Source organism: Lates calcarifer, linkage group LG2, assembly GCF_001640805.2.
Source record: "Lates calcarifer isolate ASB-BC8 linkage group LG2, TLL_Latcal_v3, whole genome shotgun sequence".
NCBI lineage: Eukaryota > Metazoa > Chordata > Actinopteri > Centropomidae > Lates > Lates calcarifer.
In genome coordinates, this window is record NC_066834.1 from 279,908 (window position 1) to 301,753 (window position 21,846).

The following is a 21,846-nucleotide window of genomic DNA, read 5'->3' on the forward strand; positions in this document are numbered from 1 at the left end:
TTCCTGCCTGTTCCACCTGTGTTCAGTCTGTCCATTATCCCCTGTGTATATATTGTCTCTCCTCTCTTTAGTTCTCAGTGGGTTGAGTGTTATGGGATGTTGATTTACGTTCCTGCTGTTTTTCTTCATTTGGAGTGAGTTGGTGCTTCCTTTGTTAAAATAAATCATTTTGTTGTGAGCCCTGTCTCTGAGTCTGAGTTTGGGTCCTTCTCCTGTGTCCTGAGCTCCCCCGATTGTGATGGAGGTTGAGGGAATTGTTTGTAATCTAACAGAAGAAGCGCTGGAGTGATCTCACAATGATCCTTTGAGATGTTATGGCACCCAAACCTGGACCATAATCATGTCTGAACCGGACTGGTGCTGCCAAATAAGACTTGACCTTAACCCAAAACCTTACGCTATACTTTACTTAGCTTGCCAGGCTAATACATTATTTGTCTGTCTCCCTCTTTGTGTACCTGCTTGCTTTACCTGCTGAAATTTGAAATGATCAGATCTGACCTGAGCGTGAGGGTTTATACAACAACATGGCCCCAATGTGTTGAACAGCAGAGCTCTAATATGGCTTTAATTAGAGTTTAATGGATAACCCTTCTTTCCTTACTGTAAGCTCAAACCTGTTTTTGTGCAGATGTACAGTGTATGAGATAACAGGGCAGTGTCCGTCCTGTAAGTGCTGATGTAAGAGTCGACTGGGTGATATCATGCTGACCTGTGAGAAGCCATATGACCTCACTTTCTGCAAACCTCCATCTCATGTTAAACATGTGGTTTTAAGTATCTGAACTTGTTTATCAGAGGAGGGCTGATGGATGTCTGTGGATCTGCACTAACCTCTGTGTGTGGGCCTTTTTCTGCAGAGCATCCAGTGAATGCAGACCAGCAGGAGCGCACTCTGCTGAAAGGCGTGTTCAGCGTTAGGAAGGGCAAGACGCAGCTGCACAAGTGGGCAGAGCGGCAGGTCATTCTCTGTGGCACCTGTCTCATCGTGGCCTCCGTCAAAGACAGCCTCACCGGGAAGATGCACATCTTACCCCTGGTTGGGGGAAAGGTGAGAGTTCAGTGTTTTGCTGTCAGACAGACAGAAACAGTGTTAACCTTTCACTTTCCCTTGGGTAGAGCTCGTGCTCCAGGTTGAGTGTAGATACTCTACAACAACACAGCTGTGCTCAACGGCTCCATAGATTCTGTACATACACAACTGTGACAGATGAAGTAATAATGACTTTGTCTGTGTATTTGCAATGTTGTCTTTCTCTTAACCACCCCCCCACCCCCACCAGTCGAGGCAGATGGCCGCCCACCCTGAGTCCGGTCCTGCTCGAGGTTTCTGCCTCTTAAAGGAAGTTTTTCCTCTCCACAGTCTCCTAGTGCTGCTCGTGGTGGATCTGTTGGGTCTCTCTCTGTAAATGTTATAAGATAAAGAGTTCGGTCTAGACCTGCTCTATATGTACAGAGCCTCCAGATAACCTCTGTTGTGAATTGGCGCTATATAAATAAAATTGACTTGACTAGATGAAGTAATGTCTCACAGGCTGTTAAGGCCTCGGAGAATAAACAGCTTGTTTTTCCAAATTGACAATAGGTAACTAATAAAGTAAGTTTTTTTTTGTTCAAGTGAAAACCTTGAATCTTGAGACCTTTGACAGAACATGGTTAAAAACCTTAGATATCAAAACTTAGCAAACCTGTCCGTCCTAACCTAAAAACCCACCCAACACAGCAGCTTCTGTCAGTGGGTGATGCTGTAAAACTGCAGTTTTAGTTGGTGTTCAGACACAGATGCTCTCTCTCCTGTTCTTCTTATTATCAACATTTTCCCTTAAAGGGTAACTACACCTGTTTTACACATTAAAGTCTATTTCTAGTCTGTTGTGGCTCCACAGGTAGTTTGAAAATGTAAAAACATCTGGGGGTGTGCCATTGATGAGAAGGAGAGTTACCTGACCTCTGAACCTGAGACTAGTGGCTTGATCAGAATATCCACCTGAGCTGCAGATGGTTCAGGTGCATAAAGTAGGTGTCAGGTTTTAACAGGGAAGAAGAAAAAGACAATATCTCTGGTTCTGCTGCATTAATTCCTATTGTTTTAACAATCCATCATTAGTCTGACAGAGTTACAGTGATTAATCACTGCAGTTCCTCAGTTGTTCAGTCAGAGAACATGCTGTGTTTGATTCAGAGGGAACAACTTGATTTTCCTGGAAACTGGACAAAAAAACTAATAAACGTATTAAACCATAACTGTTGACTTCACATTCTTCAGCGTCGGGAACCTTCTCTACAGGGTCTTTTAGAAAATACAGGAACTCAATCGCTGAAGTAGATGAAGATGAGACAGGTTCACTGAACAGCGTAGACTGATCTGTGGTAGAAGAAAGGGTTTTTTTCTTCGACCATCACTGTGATAATGATAATGGTCACTTTCTCTGCCAGTGCTCCTCCTCAGTGTAACTGTGTGTTGTCTTTGAGTTGAGGTGGAGGAGGTGAAGCGGAGGCAGCACTGTCTGATGTTCAGCTCGGCCGGATCACAGGCTCAGACGTACTTCGTCAACTTTGACACGCTCGCGGACTTCCAGCGATGGCATCGGCAGGCATCTAAAGTAAGACACAAAGAGTCTCCTGTGTTTTCTCCCAGCAACAGTTTGTTTGCCTCCAGTTAGTCCCTCTGGCTTTGTTCTTCAATCACAGATTAGATTACAGTTGCAATCGTCCAATCAGAAACCGTCTGTCTGAGTGCATCTGATTGGCTCCACAGAGGCAGACTCTCATCATACCTCTGTTTTATTTCTCTAACTCAGCAGTAGAGCTTTTGTTATATAAGTCAGGGGGTCCTAAATGACCCAAACACATATCTGTATTTGTCCTAAACTCTGTGTGTTTATCAGATAATCTTGCCAGGTCTTCACAGCTGCTCTTCAGAAACGCCATTGTTTCTGTTCTACTCAGCTTGCTTTGTCTCTAATATCCTAATTAATGGCCATTGTGCTGCAGCTCCTTCCTGGATCTGAACAGCCTCTGTGAGAGCCAGCATACAATTAGCCATGGAAAGAGAAAGCCAGCAGAAAAAAAAAGAAAATCCAATTAGTTGCAGATTCATGCTAAGGCCAGGATCTCTCTCTACCATGGTGGTATGGATTACTGGGTTAGAGTTGCCTGTTAGTGCACTGTGTTTAGGCTGAGACTGAGAGGTTTCTATGGAGACTGGGGATGATGACTGATGAAGGTTTTTGGTGGATTTGGGCCAGTGTTTATGCTACAGTGCATAAATTGTACGAGTGTGTGTGTGTGAGAAAGAATCATCAGTGAAAATGAATCTGTGCAGGATAAGACTGGAGAGCAAAGACACCGCACAGAGCAGCATATCAGAATTAATATTTATAGGCGGTCAGACTGTGGGACGTATATTCCTATAGATTAGTTTCATTTTCAAACCAGTCGTGACATTAACTTCACAGCTAACTGGTACATTATTACAAATGAGAGGTAACTCAACTGTAACAGAAACACAGAAAAACTGACACGTGGCTGGTCTGTAAACGTCTCATCTCTGGTCTTATGTAGTTACTCAATACAAACAGTGAGAATAGGAAATTAATTCCATTCTAATTTTGCAGTATTTGTCCTCTTGTGTCGACACTGGCAGATATAAGATCTGATGTCAACGTTTTATTAGTTGTTAAAGAACAAACTACATTAAAAGCCTCGACTTAACATCAGCTAAAGTTGTGTGTGTGTGTATGTGTGTGTGTGGTTAATAAATGCAGTGAATGTTTATTGTGTAACCATCACACCAGAATAAGGACACTGTGCTTTGTGTTTGCACAGAGAAAGCTGAACTACTGCAGCGTCTTGTTAATGTTTCTGTCTGTGACTTCTTGAGATTTAACAGTCAACGTCTACCTGACTGGACCAGACTGTTGACGTGTTTGAACTGCAGTGTTCACATGTAGCAGCATATGTACCTGAATAAACACCTGTAGGAGAACAGGAAGAGTCAGACATGTGAGGTTCAGCAGTGATAGTTGTACAGGCTTGTTAACCAGACTAATGATCCAGTTCCACGTATGAATCCCTGAGTCAGTGTTGACTACAGTAACTGGTAAAAATCACTGAATTCCATTCATGCTCAGGTTTGATTCCCCTCCAACACACAGCTGTAAATGGACCTTCTCTCCTCTCAGTGTGTCCTCTTCCTCTGTCTCAATGCTTCAAAATTCAGTGTTTAATCACTATGCCAATTTTCTTTCTTCTCCTCTTCAGTTCTTCTCTCAGTCTGTGTCCATCATCCACTCTCTCATCACGTCTTTACTAAGAGGAGGTAGGATTTTTAAAGTGATGGCTGGTGGATGAGGTGAGCAGTGAAGTTTGTCACCTCTAAAAGCCTCATGCTGTCGTGTCACATGATCATTGGTCTGGGTCAGGACAAAGACCTGATCCTGTTCTTCAACATTTTATCTACAGAGTCAAGAAAAGTATTCAGATGTTACAAGCAGTAACCCAGCAGAATGAAACAGCTCTCTGGTTCCCTGGTTTTAGAACAAAATGTCTACACCGTGTTTCTAGAAAAACAAATCATGACTCTGGCAATTTTTTTAACAAAGTAATGCATTAATATTCTTTAGGGAAATTCCAAAGTGCCACTGTAGTGGAGCTGGCCAACATTTATCCAGGCCTTTTTTCTGGGTCATCTTATACCATTATGTTGTCACATAGTGTTTATAAAAAAAAGAAGCTCCTCAAACAGTGCGTCCGATAGGACACAACGTTCAGGGTGAAGTAAGTTCACAGCAGAGTCACATCAGAGCAGCTGGAAACAGAAATCACAGTAGTTTCAACCATTTCCAGTGTTTAACTTTGGTATAATGTTAATACAAACATAGTGAAGGTGAATATAAAGTTTCACACATGCTCTGTCTGTGTTTCCTCAGTGTATGTTTCTTGTCCATTGTCCATTATTCATTCATTCCCTGAGTTCTTACTACTGTATCTCAGCTGAACACAACACACTTCAACAGCTCAACAAACAATAACCTTAACCTGATATGTTGCCTGTTGTATTAGACACGTTTGCCGAGGCCTGACTGTAACTGGCTCTGACTCTCTTTAATTCACTGCCACCGTGTTTTTCCTTAGAAGATGAACTTTATTGCTCTGGAAACTGGGACATTGTCTCTCTGAAGAAATTTCTAGGCAGGGCAGCTGGATGCTTGCATAATCTAAAGCCAGTATAGTTTCTTCATCTGTCCATTGTCCCAGCTGAGGTAAAGTGCAGAGTCTTTAAATACTGGTGTATTCAGGGTTGGAGTTCACCACAGGACACGTGGTCTGACTGTGTTAATCAAAGACTCTTAGGAAAGAGTTTTATTGTCTTAATATAATCGGTCAAAGGAGAATATTAGTGGTAAGCAGCAGGTGCTAAACTTTCTCCTGATAACTGTGTGATAACTTTTAAAAATGGAAGCAGAGTTGTGATGTATGTGTAACACTGCAGCTGGATTTAATTCTCATTGTTGATCAGCTCTGCCTGCACTGCAGCAACAGGCAGCTCAGGAGAAGCTGACAGGACACACAGTCACATCTCAGGTTTTCTCTGATGCTGACACACCAAACAGAGGATAGCAGTGCTCAGTCCGAGCTCCTCAAGCTTCTTTTCTTACCTCAGTGCACGTGTGTGTGTCTGTGTGCAGGTGGTGTCTCAGACGGTCAGCATGGTGGATCTGTCCTGCTACAGCCTGGAGGCGGTGCCCGAGTATCTGTTCTACAGCCAGGACATCACACACCTCAACCTGAGACACAACTTCATGAGCCTGCAGGGGCCTGGAGGGCTGCTCAACCTGCCCAGGTAATCACACACCTTCACCTGCTGACAGAGGAACAGAGGAGATCGTCCTTCAGGGCCATGCTGGAAAGTGACAGTTACAATCACCAGCTTTACAGCTGCTCAGCTGTTCCAGTGTTTTACTGTGACACTGTTCTTCCGTCACATCCCCTGTTTATCACACACATGATGTTTGGAGTTTCACTGCTTGTCCAGTTCTGCATTGGGAACTCAGCTTGTTTAAACAGACTGGGTTTATCAGGAGAAGCATTGCTATGAAGCGTTAATCATCTCCAGCCCCTCTGGTTCCTGTTGTATGCCTCCAGCATTAGTGCTTGGCTGAGTGTGTGTGCGCGGTGGTATTACTGAATATATTACATTATGTAAGGGCCTATTCTGCTACTTGCTGAGAAGAAGATTTAAGACTTTAGTGTCCCTCTGTTTCTGGTGGCTGCTCCTTTTTGCATGGATTAAAGGAAACGGTCTGTACTCTGACCAGTGCTGTGATTCACTGCAGCCACCTCCACCGCTCACAGCACCTGGAGGAACAAGAGGGAGGTGGAGTTAATATGGACGATCTGAGCACCTCATTCATCACAGCCCTCTCTGCTCTGACACACACACACACACACACACACACACAGCTGATGCTGAGGATGTACTTCTGTTTGAAACAGCCAGCTGAGACCTGAGGAGGCGACTGCACGTTTTATGAACACACAGCAGTAGTAGATGTAGTCTTCACATCCTCCTCATCAAATGTACTAAAACAGTGTGTGACAGGCTGATGTAAATCTAGTTAAATCATCACCTAGTAAAATGAAGGCTCCACTGGGGGTGATCTGAATACTTATTCATTCCTTTCCTTTTTAAACCATCTTAATAAGCAGAGATAGCAGCCACCACAGTGGACCTGGACCTGTGGGGAATGAAGCTACAGTATCTCATTTCCATAATGTTTACCCTGGATTTCAACAGTTGCTGTGCAGCCTCAGCTGTTAGTTTACCACATGTCTTCTTCTCTATTCACATCCCTCGTCCACTGCACTCTCCTGAGGCTCAGCAAACCGCTCTGCACTGAGAACGTGGACCACAGCAGCAGGTCAGATAATCTGCTGGTGCCCGTCTGTCTCATCCAATCTTCCGCAGAGAAATTTCACTTCCCCTCTGAAGCTTGGAGACAGGAACCTTCAGTTTCCTGTATTTTCCACTGATCTTTTCTGACCAGTCACTTTCTGTTAAAATAACAGCAGCAGCTTATATCCCTTTGATTGCTGTGTGTAGTTTTTACTCAGGGACAGTGCTGCATCACCCTGTAAATACTGAATGTCCTCCATGTTGTTCTCTCCTCAGGTTTTCCCAGCTGAAGAGTCTGAACTTGTCTCACAACCGTCTGGGTGTGTTCCCTGAGTGTGTGTGTGAGATCCTCACCCTGACCGAGCTCAACCTCTCCTGTAATAATCTGCACACCGTCCCTGTACAGATAGGCAACCTCCAAAGGTCTGACACACTGTATACATTCACTATATACACACAGTACATGGATATAGAAGTTGTTATGTTACGGAGGAAATCCTAAAGACAGCCACACTCAGAAATAAGATGGTGATTTATTGGCTGGAATATCAGATTCTTATTTATCCTGTTTTCTATTTGTGCAGCGATTTGTTTTCTCTAATTAACTTTTGCACATCATTCAGAGTCTGGATTCAGTGGAATGTACAAAGTTAGAATATTTTGTTATGTAATCAGATTACAGGAGGCTACATCAGTTTAGTTTCCATCCTGGTTAATGTGGGATGTTGCTCAGCAGACGGTGACTGTAAAGCAGATATTCTGACCAGACTTTTCATCTGGCAGCCTGCAGACGCTGTCTTTGGATGGAAACCACCTCAGCTCCCTGCCTGAGGAGCTGGGTGGCCTGTCCCAGCTCAACTGCCTGGGGCTCTCCTTCAACAACTTCTCTCACATCCCTGCTGTGCTGGAGAGACTGAGCGCAGTGGACAAGCTGGCCATGGCTGGGAACAGAGTGGAGAGTCTGGAGCTGTGTACTCTGGCCAGAATGAGCCACCTGAAAAACATCGACCTCCGGTAAGAGGCCGGCCGGGGAAACAAAGCGCTCTCAGCCTCCTCTCTCTCTGTGTGATCCCCTGTCAGTCAGTACATATAAGGACAGGGGGAGAATATCCTTGCACTGACATCTGCTCATGAAGTTCCTCTTTTTCATTTCTTTTTCATTAACAGAAAGATAAATGTCATGGCACAAACACTAGTCTGAACCTCAGCCCTCCCTCCACCCCCCAGCCTCTCCTTTTTATTAAACATTTATTTATAGCTGCCAGGTTTGCTGAGCACGTTTTTTTTCTGCCTTGCCCTGCTTCACACCTACACTCACACCTGGGAGCTGCCCAGAACTACAGTTATATGTAGCTGTCAGCTTCTCAGCAGCTCCCCAGGAACAGCTGGGGGCAAAGTATCTTGCTCAGGGGAACACCCAGGGCAGGTAATGAGGGAGGGGAAAGCGCCACTCATTGATTTTTTTTCCACCAGTCTGAGGATCAAACCAGCAGCCAGTGCTCCCCCCACAGAGATAATAATTCAACCCTGGGAGTGATGCTGTGGTTTGGCAGAGGCAGCCTGTATTTATGAGGCCAAGGTGCATCTGTGGTGGATCATAAAAGACAAGTTGTTGTTTATTAACAGGATGGACGAGATCATGGACAGCCTGGATCTCAGCACAGCGTCTGTCCTGACAGAGTCTCTCCACTCTTTGTTGCTGCCCCAGTGAAACACCACAGTGCTGCTTTATTTTGTCTAATTAAAACAAATGTGACAGTTTGCCCAGCGAACTTCCTGCTGCACATTTTGTTAGATGTCACCTTAACTTTACATCCACAGGCTTTCTCCTCTGCTCCAGTGGTAGTAACCAGTAATCTTTAATCCCTCATCCTCTGTGTTAAATGCAGACTGAACGGGCTGCGCTGGGTGAAAAGTGAGAGTCTAGAGGCGGTGAGCCAAGTGACCCAGCTGGACTTGCGGGACAACTGCTTGGACTCTCTAGACCTGAGTTCCATCTGCAACCTGGAGACTCTGCAGTGCCAGCGCAACCAGCTGGGGACACTCACACTCAGCGGTTTCACTCTGCGAATGCTTCATGCCAGCAGCAACCGTGAGTCAAACAGGGCGTCAGCTCGCTGTCTGACTCTCCCCACTGATACATTCGTCTTATAAACACACATATGAACAGTCCAGATGTTCAGCTGCTGATTGCTGCCTCTGTCTGCCTACAGGCCTCACAACAGTCAACATCTACCCAGTCCCTAACCAGCTGACACACATGGAACTATCACAGTGAGTTCTGGCCGGGAACAGGAGGCAGCCATAGTTTCTCATGTTTTAAACAGAGGTCTACAAAACAGCAGCTTCATCATATTTATCATTAATCTGGTCAAGATGGTGGAACCACATTAGAATGCTCAATTGGATAATTATTACTCCACAAACTCAGAGCAGATCAGATAATACCATCTGTTGTAGACAATCGTTTTTTTTGTTGCAATGCCAAAGGACATCAGTGACAACTGAAAGCCTTTCTGCAGTAACTGCTATGTCATTATGTGTAAGGCAGTACGTAATGAGACCCTCAGTCCTCGTATTGAATCCAGAACATAGCATTTAAAGCTCATTTATTTTGGTTATATGTGTTCGTGACTGGATGGCTGCAGGACTACTGTTTAATTAGGCAGAAAATGCAACAGTGTGTCAGGACTCATTATGTATATATTTGCCTAAAGCTGTTTCTCTGTGTCTGAACCAAATGCCAGGTGTAGAAAGGATCTGTAAAATCTCCTTTTTCTCATTAGCTTCAATGCTAACTCATTATTTTTGTAAAAACATAGAGAGACATGATAATTAGTGTGGCTTCCTGATAACTACGATTTCAAAACTCGTCTGGATAATTAACAGCAAAATGACAACTCTGCTCAGTTTGTGTGTTTGTGACTGTGTGTGTGTCTGTGTGTTTGTGTGTGTGTGTGTGTGTGTGTGTGTGTGTGTGTGTGTGTGTGTGTGTGTGTTGAGACAGGAACCTTTTGGAGTACCTTCCAGACTGGGTGTGTGACTGCAGAAAAATTGAGATGCTGGACGTCACACACAACCTCCTGTCTGAGCTTCCTTCCAGGTGTTTGTCCTTTTCTGTCACTAATCCTGAACATTTTCTGCTCAGACTTTATTTTTTGATGTTGCACAATGTGAATTTATTCAGCCTTGTGTAATAAACAGTTGGCCATCCTGTGCAGAATTAGAAGATCAGGTGTATCATTACACATGGTCATGCTTTTTAACAGCTCGCTCTGATGCCAAACGGCTCTTTAATGCCCATCTAAAGATTTTGCCACAGTAGCAGAAGCGTGGAGAGTAGAGGCACCAGTAACAGCCAGTGTCAGTCTCTCTATGGAAGCAGGATCTGTGTATTTTGGTTGCTGCAGTAAAACATGGCCGTGCTATAGTGCTTGGCTCGGGGTTACCATCCTTCACTGCCAACCCCTCAACACAGGCATTTGCATTTGAATGAGAGATCAGAAAAGCTTTTGCAAATGAGATAATATTCCTCTGTGCTCTGTACCCACTCATGACTTCTGTGATGATTTCAGGAGAGAATAAAAAGTTGCTGTGCTGGTCTGTTGGACGGCCGAGCTGTAAAGGTCACTGATGGATTAGTCAGCATGGGTTGCCATGTCTTACAACTCTCCCCCCCTCAGCTTCACAAGTAGTCAGTCTGCACGGGGAGACGATGCTCTTTGATTCTCTGCCTTGTCCTTGTTCTGTTCGTTTTTTTCCTCGTCCTAATCTTGCTCTCTACCGTCTCTTCTGGCCTCTGACAGACTGCTCAACAGCTTGAGTTTGAGAAAGCTGCTGGCGGGGAACAATCGTTTGCAGAGAGTGCCTGACCTACTTGACCATGTCCCTCTGGAAGCCCTGGACCTCCAGCACAACAAGCTAACTGAGCTCCCTGAGAGTCTCTTTTACAAAGCCTTAAAGTGAGTCACTTTCTCTTTGTGTTTCCTCTTCCCTCCTGTCCTTCATCAGCTGGTTCCTCCTCTCTGAAACCTGCAGTGTGCTGCCTGTTATGTTGCAGTTGACAGCTGTGGATTGTATGTAGAGACTGTGGTCGAGATCAGTGGAGCATTCTGGACCGTAACTGGAGCTTCATTTGGCCGTCTGTTTCCTGTGTGGTAAATCACTTAACACCCATTAGCAGTTCAAATGCTCTTACCTTCTCTAATGCTGAGGAGTAATGACAGTAACTGCTCTGTGCATGATGGGTTTCCTGGTATGATCTCTAAGAGCTGTGGAGCTGACAGAGGAGAGCAGGACTGATGGAAACAGTTAGAGAAACTGAGTTGGTAACGTGTGTACAGACACAGTGAGATGTCAGTAGCCTTGTAATATGTATGAGCTGCAGAGATATCATTGCACCTGACACCAGTGTGACATAGTTCAGTCTGTCATGGGACAGTAGGACAGGTTTTTATTCCTGTTCAGTGTGTGATACACAGATTTAACAAGACTGATTACATAAGAACCTCTGGAGCTCAGATTACTGCCCCTACTGTATGTGCAGGTTCAACAATATGTAAATGAATGCTCCACTTACAGAGATTATTAACTGTCTCCTGTTAAGAGTTTCCTCTCGAGTACGATGAGAATCAAAGTGGAAGTTAGAGAACTGGGAAAACCCCTAAAACCTGAAGTGACAGCTCAATCATCTACAGTTAATTCTGCACTAATGTTACTGTAGCAGGTACATGTGTTGTTTGTACCCTCTCTGTCTGAGTGGATAACATCAGTGAGAAGGGAAACCTACAGGCTGACAGACCAGCTCTCTTCAGTTTTATCCAATATACTCAAAGGTCATCCGGTACAATAAAGCCTTTGTTCATCTGCTGGCCTCAGATTTTCAGCTTTAACTTAAATCCACGGTGACCGAGGCAGGAACGGGTGGATCCACTCCTGACGTATCTCTTGTTTTTATTCATCTTCTCTTGCAGCCTAAAATACTTAAATGTGTCAGCCAACACCCTGGAAAGTATTCCTCCCAGCAGCCAATCAGAGGAGAGCCTCAGCACGCTCCAGGAGCTCTACCTGACTGGGAACAGCCTGAATGAGAACTGTGGTGCTCTGCTGGTTGGACACCAGAACCTGCGAGTCCTTCACATCGCCTACAACCAGCTGCTGTCCTTCCCTGCCAGGTCTGTTACCTTGGCTCTGCCTTTTTATGTCTTTTATCTTTTGAATCATCTTGTCTCTGTGAAGCTCTTCATTAATGTGCAGGATGTTTTTGTCTGTTGTTATTTTAGTAGGATTATCTCAGTTCTCGTTGCGCTCACCGCGGTCTTTCACTGTGGTTTGTGTGTGTTCAGTAAGTTGAGTAAGCTGGAGCTGCTGGAGGAGCTGAATCTGAGTGGCAACAAGCTGAAGACCATCCCCTCCACTGTGTCCAGCTGTAAACGACTGCACACACTCATAGCACACTCCAACCACATTAATGTCTTCCCAGAGATCCTCAGCCTGCCTGAGATCAAGGTCAGACTCGTTCTGGATTTAAAGTGTGTGTTATCATTCTGATCAACTTGTTTCAGCTCCTGTGTGTTTTTTTTTTGTTTGTAGCTTGTAGATCTGAGCTGTAACGAGCTGACGGAGATCCAGCTGCCTGACTCGCTGCCTGCTACTCTGCAAGAGCTGGACCTGACAGGCAACAGCAGCCTCATGCTGGAACACAAAACCCTCAACCTCTTCAGGTGAGTCACAACACACAGGTGCCTTTTAAATAAAGCTGCAACTAACTCACAGATCTGTCAAGCATGAAAGTTCTCAGGACACGCACTGGAGGATTGTTCTGCATGTACCTTCCTCTACGATGCCTTCTACTGTACTTCCTGTCCTCTTTCAGTCACATCACCACCCTGAAATTAGACCAGAAATCCACAACGACAGCAGGGGACTCACTGAGTGCCTCCACTCCATGGAACCATGGTTACTCTGAAATGAGCGGCCAAAGGAACAAGTGAGCTCTGCTTTGGTTTCTTGTGTGTTTTCTTTGTGTGTGAACATAAAGAGCTCAGTGTCATGTACAAGTGAAATGACTACACACGTCCTCAGTGTGTTAACTAATGTGTTTGACCTCAATGAGACACTTCAGTCAGTGTCTTTCCTCGGCCTCTCTCCAGTCTGTGTGAAGTGTGTAGGTTTACCTTTTGATATACTTTATATCTGTGTGTTTGGATGTTTCTGTACAAGGACGCAGCAGGTTTCCACCACTCTACCATCACTAGCAGGAGTCAGTGGATCTTTTCTAAGAGCAGCTGGTGCACTGAGGCCTAATAATTCTACTGGATTTATTGCTTGGAACAATGTTAAGTTTTGAGAGCTTGCCATGCTCAGCTGCTCCTCCAGGGTCATGGCCACTACAGGACCCAGACAGCAGTGTCTTTTATCAGCTGTTTCCTCTGACCTGGAGCCGCAGTGCTGCATGCTGAAGCGTGTGTGAGGTTTCCATCTGCGCGTCGTCTGTTTGTTAACGTGGATCTGTTGTTGGACAGGTTGTGTGTGTCTGTGCTGACCGTAGACCGGTTCGGAGACGGCGTGGAAGCGTGTTATGGTATCTTTGATGGAGACCGCAACGAGGAAGTGCCTCGGCTGCTGCAGTGCACCATGGGAGACGTGTTGTGCGAGGAACTGCAGCACTCCAGCATCGACAGCGTGTATATGTGCAACACTTTCCTCACCTCACACAGGTGAGACAGATGTTTTTAAAGGTCCATCTTTATCAAACCTCTGTGTGAGCTTTTAGGCTGTAACCAGTGTCTTTGAATGGGACAGGAAACTCGGCATGGCCGGTCAGAAACTGGGAGCCTCTGCATTGCTGTGTTATATCCACCATGAGCCTTCAGATCCAGGAGGCCACCTCAGCCTTACTGTGGCCAACGTGGGCACCTGTCAGGCAGTGCTGTGCCGGGACGGCCGACCCGTCGCTCTCTCTAAGGTTTACAGCTTAGAGAACTGCACTGAGGAGATGGAGAGAGTTAAAGTCAGTAAAGCCATTATCACAGAGGTAACTCACAGCTCATATGTACAACTCCTGATGTCGTGTTAATGTGCAGCTTCATATTTAGAGGCGTGTTTATCATGAAGCAACACACTCATCTGCAACTCTCATGGCGCTTGTGTTTTCCAGGATAACAAAGTGAGTGGAGTGACGTGCTGCTCTCGCCTGCTGGGCTGCTCTTATCTGTCTCCCTGGGTGCTTCCAAAGCCCTGGGTGCACACTGAGCCTCTCTGCTCCCAGGATGAGTTCCTGATCCTGGGGAATCGAGCGCTGTTTGAGCGGGTCTCCTACCAGGAGGCCGTGTGCACCGTGCAGGCCGTGCGAGACCCGCGTGCCGCTGCCAAGAAGCTGTGTTCGCTCGCCCAGAGTTACGGCTGCAAGGACAACATCGGGGCCGTAGTGGTGTCCCTGCACATCGGAGAGGACAGCTGCACCTGTGAGCCGCCGGTCTCCACTGCCGAACCCCGAGGTCCCCCTCCCGCCCCCGTGCCTGTGTCCGTGACCCCGGGCCCCGCCGACCCAGCCACCCTGTCGTCCAGCAGCGGCGGCGTCTCGGAGTTCAACAGCGAGACGTCAGCCTCAGAGGTCGGAAGCGAGGCGGGGTCCACCGCTTCAGACGAACACCAGTCCTCTGGCCCTACGTCCCGCCCAGAGAGGCGCTGTAGCCTACACCCTGCCACGACACTGTGCGGGATCATGGTGCCCGGCTCAGGTGGTGCAGGAACACACCCGGGCCTGTTCCAGCGTCAGCCCTCCTGTGCTACGTTCTCCAGTAACCAGTCTGACAACGGCCTGGACAGTGACGACGAGGCTCCGCTCGAGGGCGTCATCTCCAACGGCAGCAAGTTAGAGGTGGAGGTGGACATTCACTGCTGTGCTTTCCAGCTACGGTCAGGGGCCCCCGAGAGCCCCAAAGACCTGGACCTGGAAAAGCGAGGCTCTGACTATCCCAATGGGAAAATGCGGCGACAGAACAGCGTGGTGGTTTCTGCCACAAACGGCTGCCTGCTGGCCGTGTGTGGGAGAGAGATCACTGACCTCAAGAAGTCTCCCTCCACATCCAGCCTGTTTGGGAAGAAGCTGTCCAACGGCTCCGTGGTGGCCCCCGAGGACAGTCACAATCTGATCGAGGTGGCCCTGGAGGCTCCTAAGAAGAAGTCTGGATACTTCACCGCCCCAGCGCAGCAGGACCCCGAGGATCAGCTGATCGTGCCTCCAAGCCTGGAGCAGGAAGTCAGGGAGCAGCTCCGAGGACAGAGCCCTCTGGTCTCAGGCCCCTCCGCTCCATCCACAGCCCCCATCTTAAAAGACCCCGTGTGGGATCATCCACACCCTCCTGCATTTGCCTCCAGCCTGGTTCCAGGTCCAGGCCCGGCTCCCATCCTACAGCAGGAAGTCTACGACACCGCCCTCTAGAGGTGGGAGGCAGCAGAGCAGCGTGTGTCTGCAGCTCTGTGATCGTGCCATTCCCTGAAGGAAGGAGAGGTTTTTCTCAAACGTGGGATATTATTCAGATCTTTGTGAGGACAAGACAAACCTGTGGCACCTTGATAGTCATCATCAGTGATCCTGCGCCATTGCTTCCAGGTAAAAAACGGTTTCTGTGCATAGTGTCTGAGAGAGCAGGGGAGGCCCAGGTCCCAGTTCATAACGTGGCGTTACAGAGCTGAAACGGGATACCTCGTGTTTAAACATGTCAGCAACATTTCCCTTTACTCAGAAAGGTGTGTGTGGGACCATGTTCAGCGAGGTCAGACCTCCTCTCCAGGGGCTCCGTGGTCTCTCAGGTCCTGGAGAGAAGTCCTGGGACTGAAACTTGAAAAAGTGCCTACTGCGGACAACTGAGCCTGGAGCTCCCCCAGGCTGAGTGGAGATGTGAGTGTTTGTTAGATCTGGAGGAGGGACGGGGTCTCTCAGAGACCGGCACTGGCTCAGCACTCGCTCTCTTCCTCCTTCCTGTGGCTTACAAAGGAAATCAAACAGTATCAAAGCTTGTGAGGCACACTGGACAAGAAGACGCCAAGACTAAATAACTGCACTGAACACGCCCGGTTTTATTTTGTAACATTCCCACACTGTATGTATAGAATCTGCTCTACAGGATAAAGAATTGTCCACAGTATAATCCACAGCTGACAGGGTGACTGAGTGTGGCTGTTTAGAGCAGTGCACTCTGAATAGCTGACAACAATGATAATATTAAAGTCATTAAACTGTACAGAGCTGATGTGTTGTAGAGTCCACCAGTATAATCTGTGAGCGTGCATGATCAATCAACCTTTAAGGTTTCATTTAAATTCAGTGGATGGAGTGAAGACCCCACAGTGTTTGGATTTCATTTCATTTCACTTGAACAAAGGTGAATGATTCCACAGACTGCAGGTTCTAAAATCTGTCCTGTCAGCATCCATGTCCCTGCAGCCTTCTGACAGTTTTACTCCTCATTTCTAATCTGTTCAGCTCTGATGCTCTGCCCACACAGGGTGTGTTATTTTGGCCCATTACAGACACAACTGAGACACTGACATGCTCTGTGTGCACAGGTCCACAGCTCTGGAAGTAAGTGCACAAAGTCAGGACACAGACAAATTCTGCCTTCCTATAATCTGACACACACATACTGCATTTATCCTTCTGTAGTCACATCAGTCCTGTTTCTCTCAGCTGAACAGAGGTGGTCAGAAACAACATGATTATTATTTGAATGATTGTCTGCAGCCCTGGAAACCTCAGCTCCTGATCCTCCTCACCTCGTGCCAAAAGAGAGGGCAGCTCCTCCGGGGCTGCTGTGGTTGTACGAAGGCCAAAGTTGTCAGTGCTCACTGCATCAGATGTGTGTTTGTGGTTGGTGGTGATGTTTCATAGCTGGACCTTTGAGTGTTCCCTTTCAGCCTTAAAGTCCCTGTGCTCAGTATCTCTGAGAGGAGGAGCCCTGTGCTCCATCCCGTTCAGCTCTGTCCCTCCTCTGCTCCATAGGAACCAGTGATCGGTCTGAAGAAGCCTTAATGACGTGTGATGTGTTGTTATCTGTCTCTTTAAATAGAACAAACACTGTTCAAAGCACTTTGTACAGACAAGCAGAGACTTTGTGGATATTTGAGTTGAATATATGAGATAGTGAGCTGGGATTATTCAGCTCAACATATCACCTCCTGTCTGAGAACACAGTTCATTTACAGCATGATGACACTCTGTGGTGTGTTTAATACGACTAACACGTCTCATTTAGTTCATTTAGTTTCATCTGTCTCTGCTCCACCTTTATTTCGAGTCTCACCATCAGCTCCACAGACTGCTTCATACACTGCAACAGGACTGCAAGACAAAGACTGGAAATGAGGACTAACGCTCATGTTTCCATCGTCTGTATCCTGTAGTTTGTGCTGATACCTAACACTCATTCAAAGTTCAGACGCTGATTATTGATTTCCAGTCATTTTATTGATCAGATGGCGTCTGTGGTTCAGACTGTAACCTGCATCTGCAGTGGTGATGATGCTGCAGGAAGACAGATGATTGTCAAGAACTTTAGAGACATGTTGAGGAGAAGACAGCGACGGGAACTCCCTCATACAAATATGCAAAGTGTCAAGTGTAAATAAATCGACTTGAATATCAGAGCTTCATCCTCCATCACCTGAAACATGAGGACTACAGGCTGCTGTCTGTCTGTCTGTCTGTCTTTGTGTTGCAGTGTAGATTTATTCTACTGGACTGGACTGGACTGCTGCATCACCTGGGTCAGTTTGTTTTTATCCTGCTGTCTGCTCACTTAACACATCTGTCTTCTCCATGTTTGATCAGTGATCGATCAGTGAACTGATCTGTGTGTGTGTGTGTGTGTGTATGTGTGTGTGTGTTGACAAGAGGAGGGAGCACGGGGTGAATTAAAATATTCCCTTTAAGTCTTTGGGGGGAGGGGCGGTCATGACCTCCTCTCCTGTCAGTGTTTTCTCTTTGACCTGCTGATCATTTATTCACTGTAAAGGATCATCTCTGTGCACAGTCTGTTGTAAATGTGTGTGTGTGTGTGTGTGCGTGCGTGTGTGTTTGTGTGTGTGTGTGTGTGCTGTGACTGTAACTCTGTGTGAACCTGATGGAAGACGCTCCAGTTGTTTAACATGTGACCAAAGTAGCCATGTTTAATCTCACCGTTCATTTCCCCACGTTCTTTTCTAGAAATGCTTGAATATTTTTTTCTTGATGCCAAGAAGCTGATGTTTATTTTTGTACTTCATTGTTTCATGCAGATCTATATTTCCCTGTCCACTGCAGGATTTAAAGTGACTGGTACTTTATTTGAAGGTACTGACTCTAACTGTGTTAAATGTGGAAGCATGCCCTAAATATAACAGATAAACAGAAGAGTGCATACACACGTGATTTCTTTGTACAAACCGGAGCATATCTAATATTTTTGGGTTTGTATTCTAGCATGCAGATTCCTGCTACAGTTTAGTTTGTGTTAAATGATTCCAGGAGGAGCAGGACTAACAATGAGCACTTTGCAGTTTGTCTCACAGAGCTGTACTCTGTGACAGCGGAAGGTCGTCGACGCCGTTTTATTTTGAAATGCTGCTATCGTTAGTTTGGAGCAGATGAGCTGTTTTTCAATTAACTTTAAGCCAAGTAGCAATAAAACTTTTTACTGTGATTTAGTTTCTTTGTCCAGTGTCCACTCTGCTCACCATTTTTATGATGATTTCATGCCAATAAATATCATCAAAAGAACTGTTTCTGGGTCAGTTTAAGATGTGATTATTGATGCAGCAGGAGGTGTTTTATATGATGTTCTGTTTTATTCATTGAACTCAGGTCTTATTAACACTCTTAAAGTCAGGAGTAAGTTCCTGAACACAGTAGATCTGCCATCTATTGGTCAAGTTTAGAACTACACACCTACTGTAATGGCTGACAGCTTCTGAAGAACAATAAGGTTAAATAATAATGTAATGGTCGATGTGAGTCTGACTCTCTCACGTATTATTTATGAAGACAGAATGAGAAGTTCAGAGGATGCTCTGCTGCTGTTTGGACATTTTCCTTTAAAGAGCTGGAGACTTTTGGTTCCATGAAAGAGTCAGTTCTGTGAGTGAACTGCAGGATTAATGATCAACACATTCAGGTGTTTTACCTCAGAGATCATGGCCTTTTAGAAGGAGAGACAGGACATTACACTTTCAAAGAGTTTGAGTATAAAGTCATGAAAAACATGATTAGAGCTGTTTATTAAAACGACACCTTTATATAAGATGTAACAGAAACAATACAGCGGTGTGTAAACTGGAAAGGTAACAGTAAAAATATATCCTCTAAAATCAAAATGTAAAAACTTCATCAAAGTATAAAAAGTGGATAAAAAGCTGATTCACCGTCACATTCAACACTGAATCTGAGACCTGTTCTGATTCGTCCTCTGCTTCTTCAGCTCCCGCACCGACCTGAACGCTCTGACAGCCAACACCGCTCCGAAGACGAACACAAACACCCCCACCACCCCGAACAGCCCTCCTGCGATATCTGCTCCGTGGAACTGGCACTCGAAGCCTTTGTGGCCTTTGCTCTTGTACATCTGCTCCCTCTCCTTACAGACGGGGTCAGCGTAGGTTTCCTGCAGCTTGATGAAGTAGAAGGCCAGGGCGGGGATGTAGCCCAGGCCGATCAGGAAGTTCAGCAGGGCCTCCCCCAGCAGCATGGGGGGCCAGCGGTACGGGACCCTGAAGATCCCCAGGGCGAGCATGGCGCAGGCGTAGACCATTAACACCCCCCCGCAGGCCATGGTGAAGACGTACGGAGGCCGTTTGAGCTGATGGAAGAGCCGGTCCAGCTCCTTCACCCGGGTTGCGTCGGCCCCGCTGAACGCCGTGGCTCCTCCGTAGTGATAGTAGTAGAGTCCCCCAAGGCTCGCCAGGTCCCGGTAACCGCCGTTGTTGCTGTACGGCACTCCGGCACAGATGACGATGAGCAGATTCACAAAGAGCTCCATGAGCTGGCACAGACCTGGGACATGAACATGAAGCAGTGACACCACAGCTGAAAAGAGTGAACAGGATGATAAAGTAGTGTTTTCAAATTCAAAATGAAGAATCAGTTAACTGAGAACTGATCCTTCAACAAAGTCCCATAGTGACTGATTTAGAGTTTGTGAGGAAAGTGCATCATTGTGGATGTGCACTGTTAGAGGCTGATTAAAGGAAATAATAAATAGAGTTCAATGTTTGATTATTAGATGGATCTGGGAGCCTGAAGTAAAAGTACTTGCCTCTGCTGGTTAAGATGTATCTGAGGTTGTACAGAGTTTGTCTGGGCTGTGGCTCATAATCGTCCTCTTCAGAGAGAGACAGCGGCGTCTGTCTGGACCTGCAGAGACAACACGGGGTCACAGTTAGTTCTCTGAGGCAGGCTCATGTTGTGTAACTGGTTCAGTTTGTGTGGGAGACATGTCAGCGAGGACAGGGTCCCTTACAGTCTGGAGGGTCCTTCACGGTCCTGGTCTCTGTGAGCAGGTGGCTCTTTGTGAGAGGCAGGTGTCATGTCCCTCTGTCCGTACTGTCTGGTCCTCCTGTCAGCGGCAGAGCCTCTCTCCTCCACCTCTCTCCACCTCTGACTTCTGTGGTGGTCTCCATGGTGTGGATGGTCCCTGCTCCTGTGGTCTGCATCGGTCCTGTGATGGGCTCGGTCTCTCTCTGGCATCTCCTGCTGCAGAGACATGGATCCTGTGGCTCTGATAAACAGAGTGGATGTTTGTGTCTGAAGCAGCAGCAGAAGAATTATAAGATTTTAATTGGTTCTATTTAAGATTCTATCAGACTTTAACGTGTTTTACGTGTTCGTTTATTCCAGAGGATGTTCTGTTAAAAGCCCCACAGTTCACAGTAACGCTCTTGCTTCCTATCGCGTTTCCATGTTTACAGGTGAGACAGGTGAAGGCTCGTGAGTAAAACAAAGCTACAACAACCTGATTCCCTACCTTTGGATTCTGTCCACAGTGCTGTCCTATTTTCGTTTTTGCCGAGAGAATAACAACCCACCTTTCCCAACTTCCTGTTTGAGATTTCCTCCTCCTGTCGCTCACCTGTGCGGAGCCACGCCCACTTTCGTTCGGCGCTAATTTCTGCGATAAAAGGCGAAATTTCTCATTTTAAAACGTAAAGCTTCTTTTTCTGACTTACAGTTTGTCAGATGTGTACATTATGAGCATGTAGTGTAGTACTGCGTTAAATACTTTATTTTATATTGTTCATAACAGAGTGAAACCAGACAACATTTCATTCATAGGTGAGTCAGGTAAACAGACAGGAAACAGGGTGCTTCAATAAAGTTCAATAAAAACCGGAAACTGTAAAAGTAAATGTTGGTTTCAGTCGCGCTCAACTTCCAAATACAAAAATTTGCGATTCATGCCTCAACCCGGACGTGAACGCACGCAGCGCACGCGGTCACGATTAAATCATGAAGATCGCGGCAAAAGTTCTTTTAGTATTTCCGGTGAGACGTAGAGACTTTTCAAAGTAAGTGTCACTTAAAACTATGTCAGTGAGCTCGTGCTGAACACATCCTGTAGTTTCATCTGTTCTCTTTCTATTGTGTATTTTCACCCACTTGTCTGATATTCAAAGAACCCTCAGTCTTTATGAGTGAGGCTGCAGCTCACTTCCTCCCTTCACTTCCTCTAAAGTTTACTTACTTTAGGAACCAGCCTGGATATGGTAGATTCTTTCCCCTGTCCCTTCAGTACCTTCTTCTTACAGCAATAAAGGCAACTGACCCCAGAGCTGAAATGGTTACAGCGCATTACACTTTCTTATAAACAACTGATGATTGAAAAAAAACATCAGTAAACGAATCCATTATTTTTAAAAGTCAGTGACAGCCCTGCACAAACTAGTGAAACAATATTAGCTCCATTAATGCATGA

At 46.1% G+C, this 21,846-nt stretch overlaps 2 protein-coding genes across 10 annotated transcripts in view; one reads left to right on the plus strand and one right to left on the minus strand.

Moving 5' to 3' along the window:
• Positions 1-18,660, plus strand: part of phlpp2 (PH domain and leucine rich repeat protein phosphatase 2) — a 32,405-nt gene extending 13,745 nt beyond the window's left edge. For 3 of the 6 annotated variants that reach the window (XM_018683224.2, XM_018683226.2, XM_018683225.2), the window contains 17 exons: positions 861-1,051; positions 2,478-2,603; positions 5,691-5,845; positions 6,879-6,923; positions 7,175-7,321; positions 7,682-7,912; positions 8,788-8,990; positions 9,112-9,172; positions 9,906-10,001; positions 10,705-10,860; positions 11,872-12,072; positions 12,244-12,406; positions 12,491-12,621; positions 12,774-12,887; positions 13,423-13,617; positions 13,703-13,934; positions 14,058-18,660. In XM_018683224.2, coding sequence (XP_018538740.1) covers positions 861-1,051; positions 2,478-2,603; positions 5,691-5,845; positions 6,879-6,923; positions 7,175-7,321; positions 7,682-7,912; positions 8,788-8,990; positions 9,112-9,172; positions 9,906-10,001; positions 10,705-10,860; positions 11,872-12,072; positions 12,244-12,406; positions 12,491-12,621; positions 12,774-12,887; positions 13,423-13,617; positions 13,703-13,934; positions 14,058-15,344 — 3,734 coding nt within the window. In that variant the 3' untranslated portion in view covers positions 15,345-18,660. The remainder of the gene's footprint in view (positions 1-860; positions 1,052-2,477; positions 2,604-5,690; positions 5,846-6,878; positions 6,924-7,174; positions 7,322-7,681; positions 7,913-8,787; positions 8,991-9,111; positions 9,173-9,905; positions 10,002-10,704; positions 10,861-11,871; positions 12,073-12,243; positions 12,407-12,490; positions 12,622-12,773; positions 12,888-13,422; positions 13,618-13,702; positions 13,935-14,057) is intronic. The other 3 variants (XM_018683227.2, XM_018683228.2, XM_051073405.1) reach the window with 2 other exon arrangements.
• A 476-nt stretch (positions 18,661-19,136) lies between these two features.
• On the minus strand, positions 19,137-21,360 carry marveld3 (MARVEL domain containing 3). 4 transcript variants are annotated; one of them, XM_018683244.2, is made up of 4 exons: positions 20,960-21,360; positions 20,395-20,652; positions 20,191-20,288; positions 19,137-19,928 (listed from the first exon to the last, which is right to left on the minus strand). In XM_018683244.2, exons 2-4 carry the CDS (start codon positions 20,637-20,639, stop codon positions 19,309-19,311), a joined length of 963 nt encoding a protein of 320 aa, XP_018538760.2. In that variant the 5' UTR covers positions 20,640-20,652; positions 20,960-21,360; the 3' UTR covers positions 19,137-19,308. The 4 variants fall into 4 exon arrangements, with proteins under 4 accessions (XP_018538760.2, XP_018538762.1, XP_018538763.1 ...); XM_018683246.2 differs by having other exon boundaries at positions 20,395-20,678; XM_018683247.2 differs by having other exon boundaries at positions 20,395-20,678; positions 20,899-21,359.
• Positions 21,361-21,846: the final 486 nt, after the last annotated feature.